Source organism: Malus sylvestris, chromosome 2 (assembly GCF_916048215.2).
Source record: "Malus sylvestris chromosome 2, drMalSylv7.2, whole genome shotgun sequence".
Lineage (NCBI taxonomy): Eukaryota > Viridiplantae > Streptophyta > Magnoliopsida > Rosales > Rosaceae > Malus > Malus sylvestris.
The window spans coordinates 32,260,423-32,282,105 of NC_062261.1; the positions used below are offsets into that span (position 1 = coordinate 32,260,423).

Sequence of the window (21,683 nt, forward strand, 5' to 3'; positions counted from 1 at the left end):
GACGGTAAGCATCAGTTGGATTGGTCAAATTGAGACCTCAACTCATTGGTCAATTCAATAAATTCGGATATCATCGTTGAAACTCATTTTTACTCAAGAAAACGGATAATCAACCTCAACTCGTTGGCCAATTCAATAAATTCGGATTATCATCGTTGAAACTCATTTTTACTCAAGAAAACGGACAACCAACCTAACCACCCAAATCACTCAGGCGGATTGAGTTGGTGAGTTTCACGAGTTAGAATTAATTGTTTTGTTTCTAATTTTTAATGTGAGTATGAGTGACAAATATTCCAAAAATCATGTCATACTAGACTTAAATCATGTGAATTTGGTTTTGTAAAATCACTACTTGTTACATAATATCTTAATTTTATGGTTAAATAAAGTATACATAAACAACTGTGTTTAATAACTATTTCATTTTATGTACACATCTATCTAATATAATGTATGTTTAAAAAAGTGTTGACATTTGTCACTTAGTACTACGGTCTAGTCGTATCCTTCTTCACTTGTAAGTGAGAGGTCTTAGGTTCAATTATCGACAAAGACGAATTTGAGCCATATTATTACTAACTCGTTATGAGAATAAGTTCACCTCTCCCCTTAATATAGATAATATTTTTTGTTCACAAAAAAAAAAGTGTTGACATTTGAATAGGTGGGTTTCAATTAGGTTAATAATACTTTAACCAAACCCAATTCACCTATTGGATGGGTGATCGAGTTTCTATGCAATAGTAAAATTTTAAGGCTTTTTAGTCAAAATTGTTTATGAGATTGACATAACTTCTCACTCAAGTCCCTAAAACTGAAAATCGATAGAAGTGTTGCATGAATTTGTTCATCGTAAATCATTTTGATTTTTCGGCGAAAGATATGTAAATATCATGGTCAAGCAGAGGGGTTAGTTTGACAAAAATATTCATAAAAATATGGTGATTCACGATGATTAGGAATTACTATTTAAAACTCTTCGTGGTTGATTTACAAAACTTTGTATTTATGATCACAACTGGTCATATAATAAATAACTTTGTAAATATAATTTTTGTAAAAAATCAATAACATACGAGATCATTTAGTTATCATTTACATATAAATAGATATGTGTTATAAATAAGCAAAAGTTAGAAAGATAACATTTGCTAAGGATCGGAGCGAAACAGGTGCAAAATATCACACTATTACTATAACACAAAAGTATTGCAGAGGAGGTGAGAGATACTGATATTATTTCTCTTGCTTTCTTTCGCAATGTGTCTCAATAGCATACGGAGTGCTCTATTTATAGAGTCACTTCCGTGAAACCTTACAAATGAGGAATGATTACATTTTGAAAGTTTCAAACAAACACTATTCCCAAGTCTCATTTCTTTGATTGGGCATTCCTTCACCCATTATCTCTACAACACTCCCCTTTGGATGCCCACATATCAACATCAGTTGCCTCGTTAAAACCTTGCTCGGAAAAACCTAGTGGGAAAAAACCATAGCGAAGGAAAAAAGTACAACTTTACCTGGATTGTTGATATAGTGTTAAGTATACTTATGTTGCCTTGTTAAAACCTTGATAGGAAAAACCCTGTGGGAAAAATCTTAATCGAAGCAAAAAGAGTACAACAAGCATGTATCATGGATGCTCCCCCTGATTTCACATTCTCCAAATTTAGCTGATTGGTAAGTCGACGTAATTCGATACTCTGCACTAACTTCTGAAATGTGCACTTTGGTAAAGATTTGGTGAACAAGTCTACCAGATTTTCATTGGAACAGATTTGTCTGACTTCAATAACTTTAGCCTTTTGAAGCTCATGTGCACTGAAAAACTTTGGAAATATGTGTTTCGTCTTATCACCCTTGATGAATCCTTCTTTCATTTGGGCAACATATGCTACATTATCTTTATGGATGACAGTGGGATTGTCTATCTTCGAAATTAGACTACATGAATTCCGAATATGATGGATCATTGATCTTAACCGAGAACATTCACAACTTACTTCATGTAAAGCAATTATTTTCGAGTGATTGGAAGATGTAACAACTAATGTTTGCTTTGTTGAGCGCCATGAGATTGTTGTATCTCCATTAGTGAACACATATCCAGTTTATGAGTGGGCTTTATGCGGATCAGAGAGGAAACCAGCATTTGCATATACAACAAGGATCTGGTCATTTGTGGATTTCTCTAACTAAAAGAGACCCATGTCTGTGGTATCGCAAAACATCTTTGAGTCGTTTCCAATGACAAATTGTTGGAGCAGAGCTATACCTTGCTAACAAGTTAACTGAAAAAATTATATATGGTCTAGTACATTGTGCTAAATACAATAAAGCACATATTGCACTCAGATATGGTACTTCTGGACCAAGGACCATTTCATCATCTTCTTTTGGACGAAAGGGATATTTCTTAATGTCCAAAGAACAAACAACCATTGGCGCGCTGAGTGAATAAGCATTGTTCATGCCAAATTGCTTCAGGATTTTTTCAATGTAAGTTGATTGGTGGACAAAAAAATTCCACTAGCACAATGCTCAATCTGCAGGCCGAAACAATATTTTGTTTTCCCAAGGTCTTTCATTTCAAATTCGCTTTTCAGATATTCAGCAGTTTTATTGAGCTCTTCAGGAGTTCCAACTAAGTTCATATCATCGATATATACTGCCACTATAGCAAATCCATAATTGGATTTCTTAATAAACACACAAGGGCAAATGACATTGTTGATATATCCTTCTTTGATCAAATACTCATTGAGACAATTATACCACATTTGTCCATATTGTTTTAGCCCATACAATGATCGCCTTAATTTGATTGAGAGCATACCTCGTGGCTTGTTAGTTGCTTCAGGCAAATTAAGTCCTTTTGGGACCTTTATGTATATGTCAGTATCTAATTCTCCATATAGATACGCAGTGATGACATCCATAAGTTGCATGTCAAGTTTTTCTGAAACCACTAAACTTATTAAGTAACGAAACGTAATTGCGTCTATTACAGAAGAGTATGTCTCTTCATAATCAATTCCAGGTCTTTGTGAAAAATATTGTGCAACGAGTCGTGCTTTGTATATTGCAATCTTGTTTTTCTCATTGCGCTTTCTTGTGAATACCCATTTGTAACCCATGGGATTTACATCAGGCGGAGTTTGGACTACTGGTCCAAAAACACTTCGTCTTTCCAAGAAATTTAATTCAGTCTGGATTGCATATTTCCACTTAGGCCAATATTGTCTCTGTTTACATTCATTAACAAAGCAGGGGTCAATATCATCACTTAATATGATTTTAGTGCCTATTACGAATGTGAACAAATCGTCGATGATTATTTCATTCTAATCCCACAGTTTATTAGTACATGCATAATTTATGGAGATTTTTTTGATTTCATGTACTTCTATCTCTTCAGAGACATATGTCTCATCAAGGACATTTTCTTTTTCTGGAAGTCCAGAATCATGAATTGTGGATTTGTCATTCATTATTTCTTCCTGAATGATTTCATTTGGATTCAGTTGTGCATTCGTCTTTCTCTTTCGAGGGGCTGAATCTTTTGAACCTGGGGGTCTACCACGCTTCAGGCGTGTACTAGATGATTCATTTGCTGCCACTTTATTTTGTCCAAAAGGGACATCAATTATTGCAGGTGCATTTGCAGCTAGTATATGTGATTTTGTCACTTTCATAGCATCATTAAATGCATATGGCATTTGATTGGTAATACTTTGAAGATAAACGATCATTTTCACTTCATTTTCACAGTGCGTGCTACGTTGATCAAAATGAGATAAGGTGGGTACAACACATGTCAACTCTTGCCGTTCTTTTGGAACGGTATTTTCTCCCCCTAATGATGGGAAAAATGTCTCATCAAAGTGACAATCAACAAAACGAGCTGTAAACATCACTTGTCAAAGATTCCAAATATCTAATGATATATGGTGAATTAAAACCCACATAAATTCCCAGTCTACGCTGAGGTCCCATTTTAGTGTGTTGCGGCGGTGTAATAGGCACATAAACAGCACAACAAAAAACTCGTAAATGTGAAATGTTTGGCTGATGCCTAAACACGAATTGTACTGAGAAGTATTGGTGGTTGGCTATAGGTCTCAATCGAACCAATGATGCAGCATGTAAGATGGCATGTCCTCATGCAGAAACTTGCAATCTTGTTTTCATGAGCAGAGTACGAGCTATTAACTGAAGCCGCTTGATCAATGCTTTTGCTAAACCATTTTGAATATGGACATGAGAAACATGGTGTTCAACATCAATGCCCAATGTCATGCAGTAATCATTAAAGGTTTGGGATGTAAATTCATCAGCGTTATCAAGTCTAATTAACTTAATGGGGTAATCTGAAAAATATGCTCGCAATTTAATTATCTGAGCAAGAAGTCTCGCAAAAGCTACATTTTGAGTAGACAATAGACAAACATGTGACCATCGGGTAGATGCATAAACCAAAACCATACAATATCGAAATGGTCCACAAGATGATTGAATATGCCCACAAATATCCCCTTAAATTCTTTGCAAAAATGACAGGGATTCAGCATCAACCTTTAGTTATGATGGTCTGATTACCAACTTCCCTTGTGAACAAGCATTGCAAGGGTTATCATTTGAGATAGCAATGTGTCTGCTCAATAATGGATATCCATTAGAGTTGGTAATGATCCTACACATCATGGTGGATCCTGGATGACCCAGACGATCATGCCAAAACATGTAAACCTTTGCATCAATGAACTTCTAGTTCATGATAGTATGTGATTCAACTGTCTTTATGTATGTATAATATAATCCAATCGACAAACCACGCAACTTCTCCAATATACGTTTCTAGGTATCATTTGAGGTAATGCATAGATACTCCACATTTTCTACACTTTTCGTTTCAATGTGGTATCCATTTAAACGTATGTCTTTAAAACTCAACAAAGTTCGAGTAGATCGAGTAGCATACAACACATTTTGTATGGACAATATTGTTCCATTTGGTAACATAATCTGAGCTTTCTCTGAGCCTTCAATTACATCTGATTGGCCTAATATTGTTGTTACTCTTACTTTTGTAAGCATTAAGCTTGAGAAATACTTTAGATCACGAAGTATTGTATGTGTGGTTGCGCTGTCTGCAAGACAAATATCTCCGTTATTTCTCATGTTTTGAGAATAACCACATTTTTTATCCATGTTTTCTGAGTAAAGGGGAAGCTTGAGAAATACTTTCGATCGTGAAGTATTGTATGCGTGGTTGTACTGTCTGCAAGACAAATATCTCTGCCATTTCTCATGTTTTGAGAATAACCACAGTTTTTATCCATACTTTATGAGTAAAGGGGATCACGGTTAAAAACAATTTATAACAGGAAATTTAAATGCCACTTTTATTTAATTGAAATGCTAGTTTTAAACTACAAGTTCAGAATAATAAAAGTACATCAAACATAAATGATTCCGTCGGACCGATATACTTTATTCCTCATTTCCACAATGAAGTCTGAGGCATTTAGGTGGGTTGTGTTCAACTACCCTGATAAGTTGAGCACTAGATTAGGTATATCCATTGGTCTGACCTGGTTGAGGAAATTGGTCTCGATACCCTTCTCCTTGAGGGAGGCTTGATATAGATCCACCAGATGTTTTGGGGTACGACAGGTACGCACCCAATGCCTATTGCCACCACACATCTGACAGGCTCATTCTGAGTTTCTAAGAGCAATGTTCACATGAGCTTTGCCTTTGTGGCGATTTACATTTGTAAAGTTTAGGCCTGAATTTTGCCTTGGAACCTGGTTGCGAAATTGGACACTATGATTTTTGCCTTTCCCGTTCCATCGACCTCGCTTGTGGCCACATCCTCGTTTACAATTATTGTCACCAAAGGATGTGGCGTTCACTTCGAGGGAAACATCATTCACTTCTGGAAATGGTGTAGATCTAGTAGATCGGGACTGATGATTTTTCATTAGGAGCTCATTATTTTGTTCAGCTACCAGGAGCACAGATATCAGCTGATTATATTTAGTGAAGCCCCGTTCTCTATATTGTTGCTGCAAGAGCAAGTTTGAGGCATGAAAGGTGTTGAAAGTTTTTTCCAGCATATTGTCCTTAGTGATGGTTTCCCCACAGAGCTTCATCTGGAAGTTAATTTTTAACATCTCAGAATTGTACTCAACCACTGACTTGAAATTCTGGATCCTTAGGTAAGTCCACTTATAACGAGCCATTGGAAGAATCATTGGTTTATGGTGATTGTATCTATTTCTTAATGCCTTCCAGAGAGCTAATGGATCTTCAACCATTAGGTCCTCGCTCTTTAGTCCTTCATCAAGATGACGACGAATAAAGATCATGGTCTTCGCCCGATCTTGAGATGATGCACTGTTTTCCTCCCAAATGGTTTCTCCAAGATTCCCTGCCTCCAGATGGATCTTGATATCCACTACCCAGGTAAGGTAGTTCTTCCCAGTAATGTCCAGGACAACAAAATCAAGCTTTGCCAAGTTTGCCATTTTCTTTTCTAAAAGAAAGATGAGATGTATAAGAACTTGCAATAATATGTATTCATGGAGGAATATAGTGTTAGAACTTTTGATTATTACAATTTTTTTATTTTGGTCTTCAAGCCAAAATGATAAGTACTTGAAACTTCAGACTCAAGATTTACATGATTAATGAGAAAGACGATTGTACCGCACCATTCTCATTGAAGTAAGCATAGGATGAGCGATTATTCTACACTACTTTAAACAGCAGGAAAATTTAAATATGCAATGCAGGGTAGGCGATTATACCGCACCATTTAAAATTACAATAAAATTTAAATATTCAAAACAGGGTAGGCGATTATACCGCACCACCTAAAATTGCAATAAAATTTAAATATGCAGCTCAAGATGAGCGATTGCACCGCACCATCTTTGATCGCAGTAAAATTAAATTTGCAGTTCAAGATGAGCGATTATATAGCACCATCTTTGATTACAGTAAAATTAACATAAATAAATACTAAGTCAATAATCAGGAACTACACCAAACAAGAAATTAAAGATATAAGTAATTGTTAAATTGAGAACGAGAAGCAGGCATGGTGGTAGCAGTTCATCGCGAGGGTACACTATGCATGTGAGGCAAAGGAAAAAGAAGAAAAGGAAAATCCTTGGAGTGAGCATTTTTTTTTTTGTGTGTGAAGGGAGATGAGAATTGGTTAGGGTTAGAGAGTAGTGTTGATAACGTGTTATAAATAGATAAAAGTTATAGAGATAACATTTGCTAAGGACATGAGCGAAGCAGGTGCAAAATATCACACTATTACTAAACAAAAATATTGCAGGGGAGGTGAGAGATACTGATATTATTTCTCTTGCTTTCTTTCGCAGTGTGTCTCAATAGCATGCAGATTGCTCTATTTATATAGTCATTCCCGTGAAACCTTACGAATGAGGAATGATTACATTTTGAAAGTTTCAAACAAACACTATTCCCAAGTTTCATTTCTTTTGAGTGGGCATTCATTCACCCATTATCTCTACAACAATATGCGAATTTTATAAAAATATTACTAACCGTCTATTTATTTAATTTTAATTAGTTTTTTTTTTATGAATATGATCGTGGTGTCCTGTCGATTTTAACAACCTCCACACTCCTGAAGATCCATTCATCCATCAACCTTCAAGGTCAAGCCCCGAAGACCCTTGAAGAAACTTCCCTCAACCTTCAAGATTAAGCCCCTTGAAGAAACTTCCAACCGTTCATCCAAGATCAAGCTTCGACGACCCTTGGATCAACAAAATATCCACAAGTCTATATCTTACGGAGATCGAATCAGAGGATCAAACTATAAAGAGATTGTAACCCCAAAATCATTAATACAAAAATTATTTTGTACACGTGTTCTTGTCTCGTTTCATCGCAGGAAAATTCGTGTTTTACAATAACCTTTGCTAAGGACAGGAGCAAATCAGGTGCAAAATATCACATTATTACTATAACACAAAAGTATTGTAGGGGATGTGAGGAATACTGATATTATTTCTCTTGCTTTCTTTCGCAGCGTATCTCAATAGCATATAGAATGCTCTATTTATAGAGTCATTTCCATGAAACCTTACAAATAAGGAATGATTACGTTTTGAAAGATTCAAACAAACACTATTCCCAAGTCTCATTTCTTTGAGTGGGCATTCATTCACCCATTATCTTTACAACAATATGCGGATTTTATAAAAATATTATTTAATTTTAATTAATTTTTTTTATAAATATGATCGTGGTGTCCTGTCGATGTTAACAGCCTCCACACTCCTGAAGTATCAAATCCTTCTGAATTGGACTCCTCCTTTCAAGATTCTGTAAATCGGATAACATTCCTCCCTTGATAAGGACAAGAACAGAACGCAGAAGCAGCAGATAGAATTATGGCAGTCTCAGCCTTCAAATCCTCAACCAAAAGAAGCACCACCACCACCACCACCACCTCCAACTTCTCAGCACCGTCGTCATCGTCGTCATCTGCCGGGAGACAAATCACCGACAAAGATAATCCACCGCCAAAGAAAGCCCCAATCAGACGGTCAAGAAGCGTCAGCGCTTTCTCAAGGACCAGCCTTGACGCCTCCGCTGAAAGTTTCTTGAACAAAAGAGACAACCCTCTTTTCTGGTCTACTGACTCCCAAGCCGTTGACTCTCAGAACCTAGTCAAACCCGCCAAATTCGACTCTGTAACTTCGAAAGATTCGAGACCCGCCACTTCCATTGGCGCTGATATTAGAAGGGGCCGATCCGCTGCGCGGAATGCCGACGCTTTGGGGACCCGGAAGGAGGTGGGTCGGAGCTTGTCGAGGGTTGACCCGGGACGCCGGAACCGCTCGGTTTCGCGTGGTCCGGATTCCAGAGGGCGTTTCGTCAATCCCAAGGTTTTGTATTATCTTGATTTCTATTCAATTTAGAGTAATTCGGATTTGGGAAACCGAAAAAGATAATGGATTTGCGTTTTTTGTGTATGTATAGAGTGAGGATGAACAAGAATGCGGTTCATTGAGTAAATTGGGCAATGATAGGAAAAAGGGTGGTTTAGTTAGAAGTAGTTCTGCTGTGTTGGATCAGGTGAAAGGCCTGCGGAGGTGGTCGAGTTTGCATTTGCAGGAATCGGATGCAAATTTGGTAAAACTTAAGCTGACCCTTTTTCTGAATTTGTATGATATGACTTGTAGTGTTATTATTAGCATCTTGATTGATGACTTTGGCTCTTGTTGTTTGTGATTGTCTTTCAGTCCTCGTCTCAGTCTCTAAATTGGGAAGATGGAGTTTCGGTTGCAAGTTCTTTGTCTGGAGCTGAAGAGAAGACTGTTAAAGCAGTTTGTGAACAGTTGAATGTGAACTGCGGGCGTCCTTTCAATGATTTGGTTTGTATATTTCTTTTGTTTTTGTGAAATGCTTGTCTGTAAGCTAGTTAAGATATAAGTTCGAATGCTGCCTTTGAATATAGGTAGTTGGTTATGATAATAAGATAAGTTGCCTTCTAATTTCAGTCAGTTCAAGAGAATCATTTGGAAGGGGATACCACAGCCAGTAGTATATATGAAACAGTTCGTTCTGAAGTGCGAAGAGCTATATCTGAGATTCAAAACGACCTTGCAAGTGTAAGTTCTTGTGGATTTTATTCAAGGATTCTTATAGGTGTCTAATGTATTATTACCTTGTATTCAACTTAAACATGATCGTTTTGGTTGAATAGCTTTACCTTTTCGTTTTGGTATCTACTCTTAATTTCTTAAACCATACTAATAGGAATTCTTGCTAGCTAAAGTGAGGGGGCCTTTTCAAATTGAGTAGGATGAATTAAAATTTCACATGAATTCCTTAAGAATTAGTTTGTCTCAATTTGCCAAAGATTCAATTTTATTTCTCAAAGTAACAATTAATTTCCCTTATTTGACGAGAAAAATGTTATAGTTGGTTATGCGTTTTCAATGGAAAAATATGCCCAGCATCTTAAACTTACAATTGGACGTACTAAATTATATAGACAGTCATAAGCAGTGCATATTTAAATAACCTATATCTATAAACACTATGATATTGGCACCTCTTCAAATGTGAAACTGCAATTTGCAATTTTATGGACTTGGATACAGCAATAGAGATCTCAAGCCATCACAATTTTGGATTAAATTAATTTGATGTGTACGTTTACAATTTGGTGAATGTTTTGGAGGTGTTAAGGTGCTCAATCAAGAGATCTGAATGAATCTATTACGTCTTGAACAGACAGATAACCTCAAGATTTTAGATTGGTAGATTGAGAATTCATCTTTTGGGTTTTGGCATTTGTGGAATATGGATTGTGGCATTATCAACACTACAAGTGACAACTATGTGACAGCCACTTTCTTCAGTTGACTTGTAATTTAAAGTTTTTTTTGGTTGAGTATACGTAATTTAAAGTTTTTTCGGTCAAGTATACCGAAGAATGTATCCATACCATACGTACATAGGTTCCCTAGTTTCTGTAATACTTATTAAATTAGTTTTTGTGCTCTAATGATGGCAAATAGGCAATGCTGAGATGCCGGCATGTGTTTATAATTCTTGCTTATTTGCTTGCAAAATGCTGTCACAGTTATTTGATATTTTCTCTTTCCTTCCTATAATCACAGGCTATGCAAAGGAGTAATACTCCAGCACTTGCAAATACTGACATTTCTGATATCCCTCCTGACCTGGTAAATCCAAGTGCAGTTGAATTAGTTTTGGACATCAGAAGAGAATATGCCAGAAAGCTGGAGCGGGTAATTTTCCATTTCTGTAAACTGACTAGAATTTTGTCACGCTGAGCAATCTATTGTGGCTTAATTGAAAATGCCATTGTTGTAGAACTTACTATATGTTAGCATTTGAGCAGACATCTTCATGCCTTGATTTAACTAATAGGAGTAAGTGCAAACAATTTCTTCAAGGTTTAGAGTTTACTTTAGCCATACAGTAGAGTATGTCTCATTGTGTTACCATTGGCATCTTCTTGTGGGTGTGGTTAATGCAGAATGTCCATTCATTGTTGGCTGGCGTACTGTGTGGAAGTACTTATGTAATCTATTTATTTTATGATGATGTTTATTGATGTGCTTTAACAGAAGTGTTTAAATTACTTTTACAGTCTTATAGTATCTCCATATTGCAAGTGCGTAGGTTGAAATCTTTGAAGTGGTTGCTTCATGAACCTATGCTAAGGTTTTCAACATATTTAGTTTCCCCGTTTGGACAGGTCTTTGGGTGATGGTCTTTTCAGTGAATTGCAGTGACTTCTGTTTATCAGCATGATTTGAAACTTTTTATGTTGACATGTTTTACAAGAGAGGTTATTCTACTAGGCATGCTACATCAGATGTGACATTAAGGAAACAATATTGTACTAGGCATGCTAAGATTCCATACTCTTTTTTCTTTTCTGTTGTTACCTCTTCTCCTATTTGTTTCTGGGGATTAAAACTCATAAAGGACCCATGCCTTAAGCTTGCAGTCACAGGAACGTGCTAGAAAACTTCAATCAGATCTGGCTGTTGAGGAGCACCGTGCACAAGAGCTCAGCAGAATTCTGAAGGAAGTTCTTCCAGATCCCAAGACCCCTAGTGTGCCAAAGTCTCGCCCAGGAAGAAAAGTATGATATTTTTTTTCTTCCCCTGTCTTCCCTCTAAATTTTTACGTGAAGTTCTATGCATATACTTTGATTTATTTTCTTGGGACCATGGTAAGCATGTTTGCTTTTCTTGTGTATGATCTTCATTGCATTTGTACCACTTACTAAATTTGCACATGGTGCTTCTTGAGTTTTAAGTCAAACATTTTCTAAAACCAAAATGTATTTGAATGTTCAAGCAATAATTCTCAATGAAAAATAACAGAGTTCACAAAATCTGAGATATAATAAGTGTATTTCTGAATTTATATTCCACGATCTTCATGAAGCTTAAATCTCAATAAGAAAAGATAAACCACACAACTCAACACAAGAATTGTTTGACGTGGAAATCCCAGAAAGGAAAAAACTGCGAGAACTTATGCCATTTAGAAATCCACTATGAACTCAGTCAATTACATGGTCAATCAGGGGTAATTAAGCTCAATCCTATCTAACCTAGGTAATAGGGCAATTAGCATTACCACTGTGTAGCACCAATTCATCATAGGACTCGTATGCTTCAGATCTCGATCTATGCAGCCTCTTGAGGTCACATGTATTAATATAAACTCTAGCAGTTTCTTAGTCCAAAGCTGTAAACTAATTAATGATACAGGGTTTTGAATGAGGTCAACTAATTGATGCTTATTATAAGAGAGCTTATTTAAAATTCAGGGAGAAAAATTAAGAGCAAGCTCAGCAAAACAAGGTATCTGGTTTTCTCATTAAAATGAATATCGATAATCTTAAATCTAGAGAGAAGAAAACCTTCAGTTAAGTATGAAGAAACACGTGTCCGCTGCAGGGTTATGATTCACTGGGTAACATGGAAGGTAAGAAAAGAATATTAAGAAAATGATGTAATACATACAGCCTTATTGAGCCAACGTTCATATATGAGTTCTTAATATCCCAAGCACTCATGAGTTAAGTTGTGGAATGAGTCAACATAGAGGCTTCAATCTTGATCATCCTAGAAATTTAGTGTTATCCTGAAATCCTAAAGCCTTAAGCAAGCTTTAAGTGTTTTGCAAGGTCTAGGTAAATGCCAATCACAAAGGTTCACATTTACAATTTCACTTAAAGGTGTGATTCTTTTGCATAATATCATCCGTTTGTACACAAATGCTTTATATAAGTGAAATGTTTTTCACCCCTTGACCTTCGTCTCTGTTATATTTGTTCATGGATAAATTGTGGAATGTTTTTTACCCCTTGTTCTGCATCTCTGTTATATTTTGGTTATGGATAAATTTGCATTCGTATAAATAAATTATTGGAGAGCAATTCCTTGCATCCATAAATAGTTGAAGTTCTTACAACTAGCATCTAAGTAAAGAGCTTAACACTGTTGTTTTTTTAACTTCCTTCATTTTATTTTATTAAATTGCGAGTACAGGCTAGCATTGAAAGAAGAAAGATGTCCAAACGTCTAACGGATGAAGCCATGGCTTATTTTGATGAGTGTGTATCCCTATCAACTTTTGACAGTTCCGACTTCTCATCCCCAGAGGACCCACCATTCAACTTAACTGGCTTTACTACCCCAGCCGGAAAAGGCTCATCTTTACTCCAAGCAAATTCAGTTGCTTCAGTCACCAATAGCTCAAACTTTTGCCTCAATGATATAAAGGTCCATCTCATACCTTGGTGCTTATTATTCCATTTCCAGACTGCTTTTTTGTATGCCTTTTTCCCCCTAAATAGCACAGTTATCAACGAAAAAATTGACTACTTAATATTGGTTACTAACTTGCACGTGTGTCATTATATGGGTACAACTTTTTGCATAATTCTAAAACCATACTGGATATCGATTCAGACAGCTGCTCATTTACATTTTTATGGTCCAACTACTGAAACAAACACCAGTCAAATTGTTTGTTTGTAAATGTAATACAACAACAACAAAGCCTTATCCCACTATGTGGTTAAATTTTGAAAAGTAAATTGTTTGTTTGTAAATGTAATAATTTATAAATATTTTAGATTTGAATCATAAGACTATTGAAAAGTAAATGTCAAATATGTTTTTGTTGCTAGATGTCATATAGTGATAAAAGTATATGGTCTTAATGCATGAATTATGTAGGAAATATGTAGGGCTGCAGATAGGATTTTCTAGGCTTATGGCATTGTTTGGAAATCTAAAGTTCTTACTAAAGTGAAGGTTTTTACTTGGTAAATGGCTCATGGGAAAGTTAACACTTGTGACCTGCTCCATTCATGCCTACAACCTGATTGGTGCATTTTATGCAACAAAAGTTCAGTCTGTTGATCATTTGTTTCTTCACTGTCCGGTGCTTTAAATCTATGGTTGATTGTTTAGGGTGTTTGGCATGAGTTGGGTTTTACCTAGGGATTGTTATTATGGTGGAGAAACATAAATTACCAGGAAAGGGGAAGAAAGCCAAGGTCTTATGAGGTTGTTTAGTTTCAGCTATCTTTTGGGCCATTTGGATGGAAAGAAACAGGCTGATTTTTTAGAATTACACGGTCAATAGAAGGGAGGATCTGTGGGATAAAGTTCAGTTATGGTCATCTCTGCGGGCATATGTTACTACAGAATTTAGAGATTTTTCTTTTTCAGAAATTTTGTGTAATTGGAATGCTGCTATTTGTTAGTTTGTGATGTTTTCATAGTTTCTAGTGATGTTACTATTTATCCTTTTTTGTTTGTGCTTCTGTGCACTTCTTGCCCTCTCTTGTATTTTTATTGTTTCTTGCAATAAAAGTTGTTTTCTTCTTCAAAAAATTATGGTGGCTGAGAATAAGTGGCAAGTTTGATTCTAATTACTGGCATATTAGGAGAAACAGAACTCATCAAAGTGAAATATTATATTGTCATAAAGTTTCTTTCTACATTGTTCTCTCTCCTCATTCTTACTAAATTATAATGTCACTCCAAAAACTGTCTGTTCCAAGGAAAAAAAGAAGCAAAAACTGGTCATTTCAACGGTTTTTTAAAACTATTTTGTGGTTGTTTGTCCCAGTCTTAATCATAGTGGTTCAAGTTAATTGTGCACTTCTAGAGTCATTTAGTTATATATGTTTGGCCAAATTGCATTTGTGCTCGATAGTTTGGGTCATTTTATACTTTGGTTTTCCTAGTGCAAAGGGTTTAGGTTTAGTTCATGGAGCGCCCAATGGCATGGATGTCGAGGGTGGTATCTCTGTGATCTTGTGCTGCCCCAAAGCAACACCCATACAAGTGCATAACCAAATAACCTTGAAGTACTTTTGATAAAAATCTAATGTGACCACACTTGCAATCCGTATACCACAGGGATATGATTGAAGAAATTGAAACCTACATCAAACAGAGTGGATAAGGACCCAAGCATAAGGACCAATAACCTTTATTTTTTGTTATTAAAGGATTTCTTTACTTTTAGTTTCTCTTGTTCCATAGTAGTTGAATAAGTACCCATGTGGTTTACATATTTGGTTCGAAGCAGAGACTGCGTCTTTTCCTTCAGAATTTCTTCTCCAATTATGAAACTGCACTAACGTGAGGTAAATAACCAACAACAACAACAACAACAACAACAAAGCCTTTTCCCACTAAGTGGGGTCGGCTATATGAATCCTAGAACGCCATTGCGCTCGGTTTTGTATCATGTCCTCCGTTAGATCCAAGTACTCTAAGTCTTTTCTAAGAGTCTCTTCCAAAGTTTTCCTAGATCTTCCTCTACCCCTTCGGCCCTGAACCTCTGTCCCGTAGTCACATCTTCGAACCGGAGCGTCATTCGGCCTTCTTTGCACATGTCCAAATCACCGGAGCCGATTTTCTCTCATCTTTCCTACAATTTCGGCTACTCCTACTTTACCTCGGATATCCTCATTCCCAATCTTATCCTTTCTCGTGTGCCCACACATCCCACGAAGCATCCTCATCTCCGCTACACCCATTTTGTGTACGTGTTGATGCTTCACCGCCCAACATTCTGTGCCATACAACATCGCTGGCCTTATTGCCGTCCTATAAAATTTTCCCTTGAGCTTCAGTGGCCTACGACGGTCACACAACACGCCGGATGCATTCTTACACTTCATCCATCCAGCTCGTATTCTATGGTTGAGATCTCCATCTAATTCTCCGTTCTCTTGCAAGATAGATCCTAGGTAGCGAAAACGGTCGCTTTTTGTGATCTTCGCTAGATTGCTCCGGTCATTAGTGTGGATAAGTATATAAATGGATAGAGATAGGAAAGCAAACACAAGATGTACGTGGTTCACCCAGATTGGCTACGTCCACGGAATAGAAGAGTTCTCATTAATTGTGAAGGGTTTACACAAGTACATAGGTTCAAGCTCTCCTTTAGTGAGTACAAGTGAATGATTTAGTACAAATGACATTAGGAAATATTGTGGGAGAATGATCTCGTAATCACGAAACTTCTAAGTATCGGAGTGTGGTGTCGTCTTGACTTGCCTTATCTGTCTCATAGGTAGATGTGGCATCTTCTCTGGAAGTACTCTTCCTCCATCCAGGGGTGGTATCTTTAACTGGTGGAGATGCACAAGGTAATGTATCAATTTCACTTGAAGCTTACTTGTAGTTTCAGGCTTGGTCAAGCGCGATACAAACCATGTAGTAGGAGTCCCCCAAGTCGCCGGGCTAGGGGGTCTGCTGAAAGAGGTGACAGACAAGGTAAGCAATCAGAGCTCCGACTGATTGTTCACCTTCTCCCCATCTTGCAGCAGCATGAAGGATAAAGAGAAGAAAAATGAGAAGAGATGATATGAGATACTTTTGCTTTTGAAGAAGTAACTTTCCACAGGCTTATTCTTGAACTGAGCTGGAGGGTTTTCTGGTTTCCTCCAGAGTATAAGGCCGACTGAAGAATTTGAGGGTCAAAACAAGTCCATCAAATCTAGAGTACGTTCCACCCTGCTGATATGGGATACTTTTGCTTTTGACAGAGTAATGGATGTATCGGCACGTGTGCTGTTACGCTTGTCTCCACATGCTTCCTTGTATCCTTCGCACTTGCCCTATCTGTTCCTCAAGCAGATGCGGAATCTTCCCTGGAAACATAAGATGTTGAAGATGAGTACTCGAGAGCAATGCCAGGTAAGTAATCAGGTAAGGGGTTCCAGGCAGTCAGTTCCTGGCTGGAAGCTTGATTCCAAGTGTTGACTGATTGCTCTCTTTCTCCTTGTCTTGCAGGTAAAAACAAGGCCAAAGGAAAAGACAGGGAAAAAGCATGATATGGGATACTCTTGCTTTTAACCCTGATGATATGAGATATTCTTGCTCTAGTATAGCTTGTTTGCAGAGGTATTATCGGGGGGAAAGAAAGCTGAATATTTCGAAAGGCTTCGTTGGGAGTGCCCTCTCAGATATGATGAAGGGTTGAGCATTTTTGCAGGTTTGCCTGTCTGTTGGGGATGGAGGTCAACATATATAGGAGTCTCCCTAACAAGTAGTAATGCTATTCCTTTACCTTGCTTGGTCATAGCACGGTAGTGGGAGCTGCCAGTTTCACATGTTTTAACTCTGTCAGAGCACTTTGAAAAAGTGGTATGTGGTATCTGGCTCTTGAGATTCGGAGAACGATGCCTCTTCGATTTTTGAGAAAGCAATCATGCTGGGGGTCTGGCTCTCGAGATTCGGAGAGCAGTGTCTCTTCGATTTTTGAGAAAGTAATCATGTTGGGAGTGGCTCTCGAGATTCGGAGGGCGGTGCCTCTTCGATTTTGGAGCAAGCAATCTTGTTGGGAGTGTTGTCTCGAATGTGAGTAAAGGTTGGGCATGTTTGCTAGTCTACCTTGCCACGAAGCACAAAGGTTGACACACAGGGACTTTCCAATTATCCAACAATGGTACTGTTCCTTTACCCTCTCTTCGATTTTGAGAAAGTAGTCATGTTAGGAGTCTGGCTCTCGAGATTCGGAGGACGGTGTCTCTTCGATTTTGGAGCAAGCAATCTTGTTGGGAGTGTTTTCTCGAATGTGAGTAAAGGTTGGGCATGTTTGCTAGTCTACCTTGCCACGAAGCACAGAGGTTGACAAACAGGGACTTTCCAATTATCCAGCAGTGGTACTGTTCCTTTACCCTTGTGGGTAATAATATGGTAGCTAGACCTTCAAAATTTATGTGTCTAAACTTTGTTAGTGCTGTTTCTTTGCTATTCTTTTACCTTTCTTGGTTAGAGCGATGTAGTGGGAGCTGCAAGCTTCACGTGCTCAACTTTGGCAGAGAACTTTGGCAAAGTTATCTGTGGTACCCATGAGCTATTGTTGCGTGTGGGAAGTGGGTGATTGAACAGTAAGATTCATGTGCTTTCTACTTCACCAGAAGTCTTCGACAGAATGCCCATAATTTCTGCGAAGCTGAGTGTGCGTGTGACAGGTGCTGACAAGGCTAGAAAAGTAGGTGCCTCTTCGATTTCTGAGATCGGCCCTAGTGGTCTCTGAGCAGCCCAGCTTTTGAGAAAGCGAGCGCCTCTTTGATTGATTCGGAGAACGATGCCTCATCGATTTTTGAGAAAGCAATCATGCTGGGGGTCTGGCTCTCGAAGATTCGGGGAGCAGTGTCTCTTCGATTTTTGAGAAAGTAATCATGTTTGGAGTCTGGCTCTCGAGATTCGGAGGGCGGTGCCTCTTCGATTTTGGAGCAAGCAATCTTGTTGGGAGTGTTTTCTCGAATGTGAGTAAAGGTTGGGCATGTTTGCTAGTCTACCTTGCCACGAAGCACAGAGGTTGACACACAGGGACTTTCCAATTATCCAGCAATGGTACTGTTCCTTTACCCTCTCTTCGATTTTTAAGAAAGTAGTCATGTTGGGAGTCTGGCTCTCGAGATTCGGAGGACGGTGCCTCTTCGATTTTGGAGCAAGCAATCTTATTGGGAGTGTTTTCTCGAATGTGAGTAAAGGTTGGGCATGTTTGCTAGTCTACCTTGCCACGAAGCACAGAGGTTGACAAACAGGGACTTTCCAATTATCCAGCAGTGGTACTGTTCCTTTACCCTTGTGGGTAATAATATGGTAGCTAGACCTTCAAAATTTATGGGTCTAAACTTTGTTAGTGCTGTTTCTTTGCTATTCTTTTACCCTTCTTGGTCAGAGCGATGTAGTGGGAGCTGCAAGCTTCACGTGCTCAACTTTGGCAGAGAACTTTGGCAAAGTTATCTGTGGTACCCATGAGCTATTGTTGCGTGTGGGAAGTGGGTGATTGAACAGTAAGATTCATGTGTTTTCTACTTCCCCAGAAGTCTTCGACAGAATGCCCATAATTTCCGCAAAGCTGAGTGTGCGTGTGACAGGTGCTGACAAGGCTGGAAAAGTAGGTGCCTCTTCGATTTCTGAGATCGGCCCTCGTGGTCTCTGGGGAGCCCAGCTTTTGAGAAAGCGAGCGCCTCTTCGATTTCTGAGATCAGCCTTCGAGGTCTTTGAGCAGCCCAACTTTTGAGAAAGCAAACGCCTCTTCGATTTCTGAGATCAACCCTCGTGATCTCTAAGCAGCCCAGCTTTTGAGAAAGCAAACGCCTCTTCGATTTCTGAGCAGGCGCCTCTTCGATTTCTGAAGCTCCGTCGAGTGCAGATTTTTATAGGGGCTGGCATTAAGTTCCAAAGCACACTTGAATCTCCACCAGTAGAAGCTTCATTCTTGCACTTCTAAGATCTTGATTTGTCCGACCTCTTCTCTCTTCAACACCTTTGAAAATGTCTGGCTCCTCCGACCGTCGTTTTGACTTGAACCTTGTTGAAGAGGCAGCCCCGCCTTCTCCAGATAACATATGGCGCCCATCCTTCGTCTCCCCTACTGGTCCTCTTACCGTTGGGGATTCCGTGATGAAGAATGATATGACCGCTGCGGTGGTGGCCAGGAACCTTCTCACTCCCAAAGATAACAGACTACTTTCCAAACGGTCTGATGAGTTAGCTGTTAAGGATTCGCTGGCTCTCAGTGTTCAGTGTGCAGGTTCTGTGTCTAATATGGCCCAACGCCTATTTGCTCGAACCCGCCAAGTTGAATCATTGGCGGCTGAAGTGATGAGTCTCAAACAGGAGATTAGAGGGCTCAAGCATGAGAATAAACAGTTGCACCGGCTCGCACATGACTATGCTACAAACATGAAGAGGAAGCTTGACCAGATGAAGGAAACTGATGGTCAGGTTTTACTTGATCATCAGAGATTTGTGGGTTTGTTCCAAAGGCATTTATTGCCTTCGTCTTCTGGGGCTGTACCGCGTAATGAAGCTCCAAATGATCAACCTCTGATGCCTCCTCCTTCTAGGGTTCTGTCCAGTACTGAGGCTCCAAATGATCCCCCTCCGATGCCTTCTCTTTCTGGGGCTCTACCGACTGCTGAGCCTTCTCCTAAGCAACCTTTGTGAAGGCTTCCTCTTGTGTGTTTATGTTGACTCATGTATATGTACATATTTGTAGCTTATCGGGGATATCAATAAATAAGTTTTCCTTCATTTCAACGTATTGTGTTAGATACACCAAAGGGCATTATTTCAACGTAACGTGAGGTAAATAACCAAAGGGCATTATTTCTACCCTGGAAAATCTGATGTTGCCAACTTGTAGACAGTTCCATGAAAGGAATATTAACTTTTACATAGAGAGAATGGAGATAAAAAGGTAGAAGAATTCAAGACTTGTTTTACTAAAAAGTTGTTTATCCCTTGTTTGATGAGGAATTGTAGAAATAAACCATAGTCTTGTTTTACTAAAAAGTTGTTTATCCCTTGTTTGATTAGTCATCTTGTTCCCTTGTTTGAAAGACAGAATGCATCTCAACCATAGTCGAATGCATCTCAACCATAGTCTTGCTTGTTTGACATTGAAAACCATGGGCTTGCAAAAGCAATTTACTGAAAATAATCTAGTTTCTGAAAACATAATGTCCATTTTTGCAGGAGTTGAACATCGAAAGTCAGTTTTCCAATGAACGGCATGCTTCAGGACTGATGGCCAGCGGTGGTCCTAGGGAGCCAGCTCTGAATCAAATTAGTCCCAACAGTGCCAAGAGAGGCCAGGATTGGAAGTTCTCGTTTGCTCATAAGCCAACAGCAGAAACCCTTGATCTTCAACAGGACATTAGGAAGTACGTCAGACATTTTGAGAAAGGAAATGAGAAAGATGACACGGAATTGCAGATTGTACGATCAAACTATTGTGATTTGGGTGAGTATAAATTGCAGGCTGCAGCACAAAGCTATCTGTTCGACAGGGTCTTGTTTAGAAACAGAATACAGACGGGTGGTATTTTACTCTGCGGTACTGGTATTTCGAACCCCTTTTCCCCTTTTGCTTCATTTGTTTGAGATTGTGGTCTGAGGCAGAGCCATAAATTGAACAATAGGCAGAAATAGAACAATGTCTTCAGAGGTGAAGTTGGGTGTAATTAGTTTTTTTTATCTTCTTTGTTAAAATTTTGTAAAAGGGTGTAATTTGTATTGGAGGCCCGGGAAGGACAAGGGCGATGGTCGGGATCTAGCGCGTGTGTGAAGGTAAAAGAAGGGGTGTAATTTCCGTCCCTGGTCGCTTTGTGGTGTTGATTGTAAACTTGTACCAAAAATGGTTTAGTGAAATGAAGTGTGTGGTTGCATCCTACCGTGGCTTAGAATTTTTATTTGTAATAAACCGTTTTGCTTGCCGGCCCTACTTAGTGGGATAAAATTTGATTGTTGTTATAAAAACCGTCGTGCTAGGGCTAGGATGAAGCCTGCCTTGTCCATCATGTGTTCTCTTTTGTTTCGATGCTTGGCTAGCTGTTAGGGATTTTCACCACTCATCTCTTTTGATTAGTTGAATGTCTGCAAATGCATCTTGTGTTTAGGTTTTGCAATTATATCGCGCCAATGTAAGATTCTTGATTCATACTTTCATCACCAAAAAGTAAAGAGTAGTAGTAGTAGTTGATCTTATTTGCATCAACTACTAGATTTAACAAGAAAACCAACAAGAGAGTTACTCTAATGTTCTTCAAGCGGATTGAGCACGTAACCAATGAA

General features: G+C 38.5%; 2 protein-coding genes across 2 annotated transcripts; one reads left to right on the forward strand and one right to left on the reverse strand.

Annotated features, from left to right (window-relative positions):
• Nucleotides 1-5,723: 5,723 nt before the first annotated feature.
• LOC126603099 (uncharacterized) lies at nucleotides 5,724-6,539 on the reverse strand. Its single transcript, XM_050269849.1, has one exon. It carries the CDS (start codon nucleotides 6,537-6,539, stop codon nucleotides 5,724-5,726), a length of 816 nt encoding a protein of 271 aa, XP_050125806.1.
• Nucleotides 6,540-8,232: 1,693 nt separating this feature from the next.
• LOC126599643 (uncharacterized) lies at nucleotides 8,233-21,282 on the forward strand. The gene is made up of 8 exons (XM_050266042.1): nucleotides 8,233-8,945; nucleotides 9,040-9,192; nucleotides 9,303-9,434; nucleotides 9,561-9,671; nucleotides 10,689-10,820; nucleotides 11,549-11,686; nucleotides 13,107-13,340; nucleotides 20,586-21,282. The coding sequence occupies exons 1-8, from the start codon at nucleotides 8,448-8,450 to the stop codon at nucleotides 20,991-20,993; spliced, it is 1,806 nt and encodes a 601-aa protein (XP_050121999.1). The 5' UTR covers nucleotides 8,233-8,447; the 3' UTR covers nucleotides 20,994-21,282.
• The last annotated feature ends 401 nt before the right edge of the window (nucleotides 21,283-21,683 follow it).

What these genes read in the sequence shown, in the direction of transcription:
- LOC126603099 (XM_050269849.1), bottom strand. Translation starts at nt 6,539, where the DNA reads ATGGCAAACTTGGCAAAGCTTGATTTTGTTGTCCTGGACATTACTGGG.
- LOC126599643 (XM_050266042.1), top strand. Translation starts at nt 8,448, where the DNA reads ATGGCAGTCTCAGCCTTCAAATCCTCAACCAAAAGAAGCACCACCACC. An exon ending in GGCGTTTCGTCAATCCCAAG is followed by an intron (nt 8,946 to 9,039) that starts GTTTTGTATTAT and finishes GTGTATGTATAG; the next exon opens with AGTGAGGATGAACAAGAATG. An exon ending in TTCAAAACGACCTTGCAAGT is followed by an intron (nt 9,672 to 10,688) that starts GTAAGTTCTTGT and finishes CTATAATCACAG; the next exon opens with GCTATGCAAAGGAGTAATAC.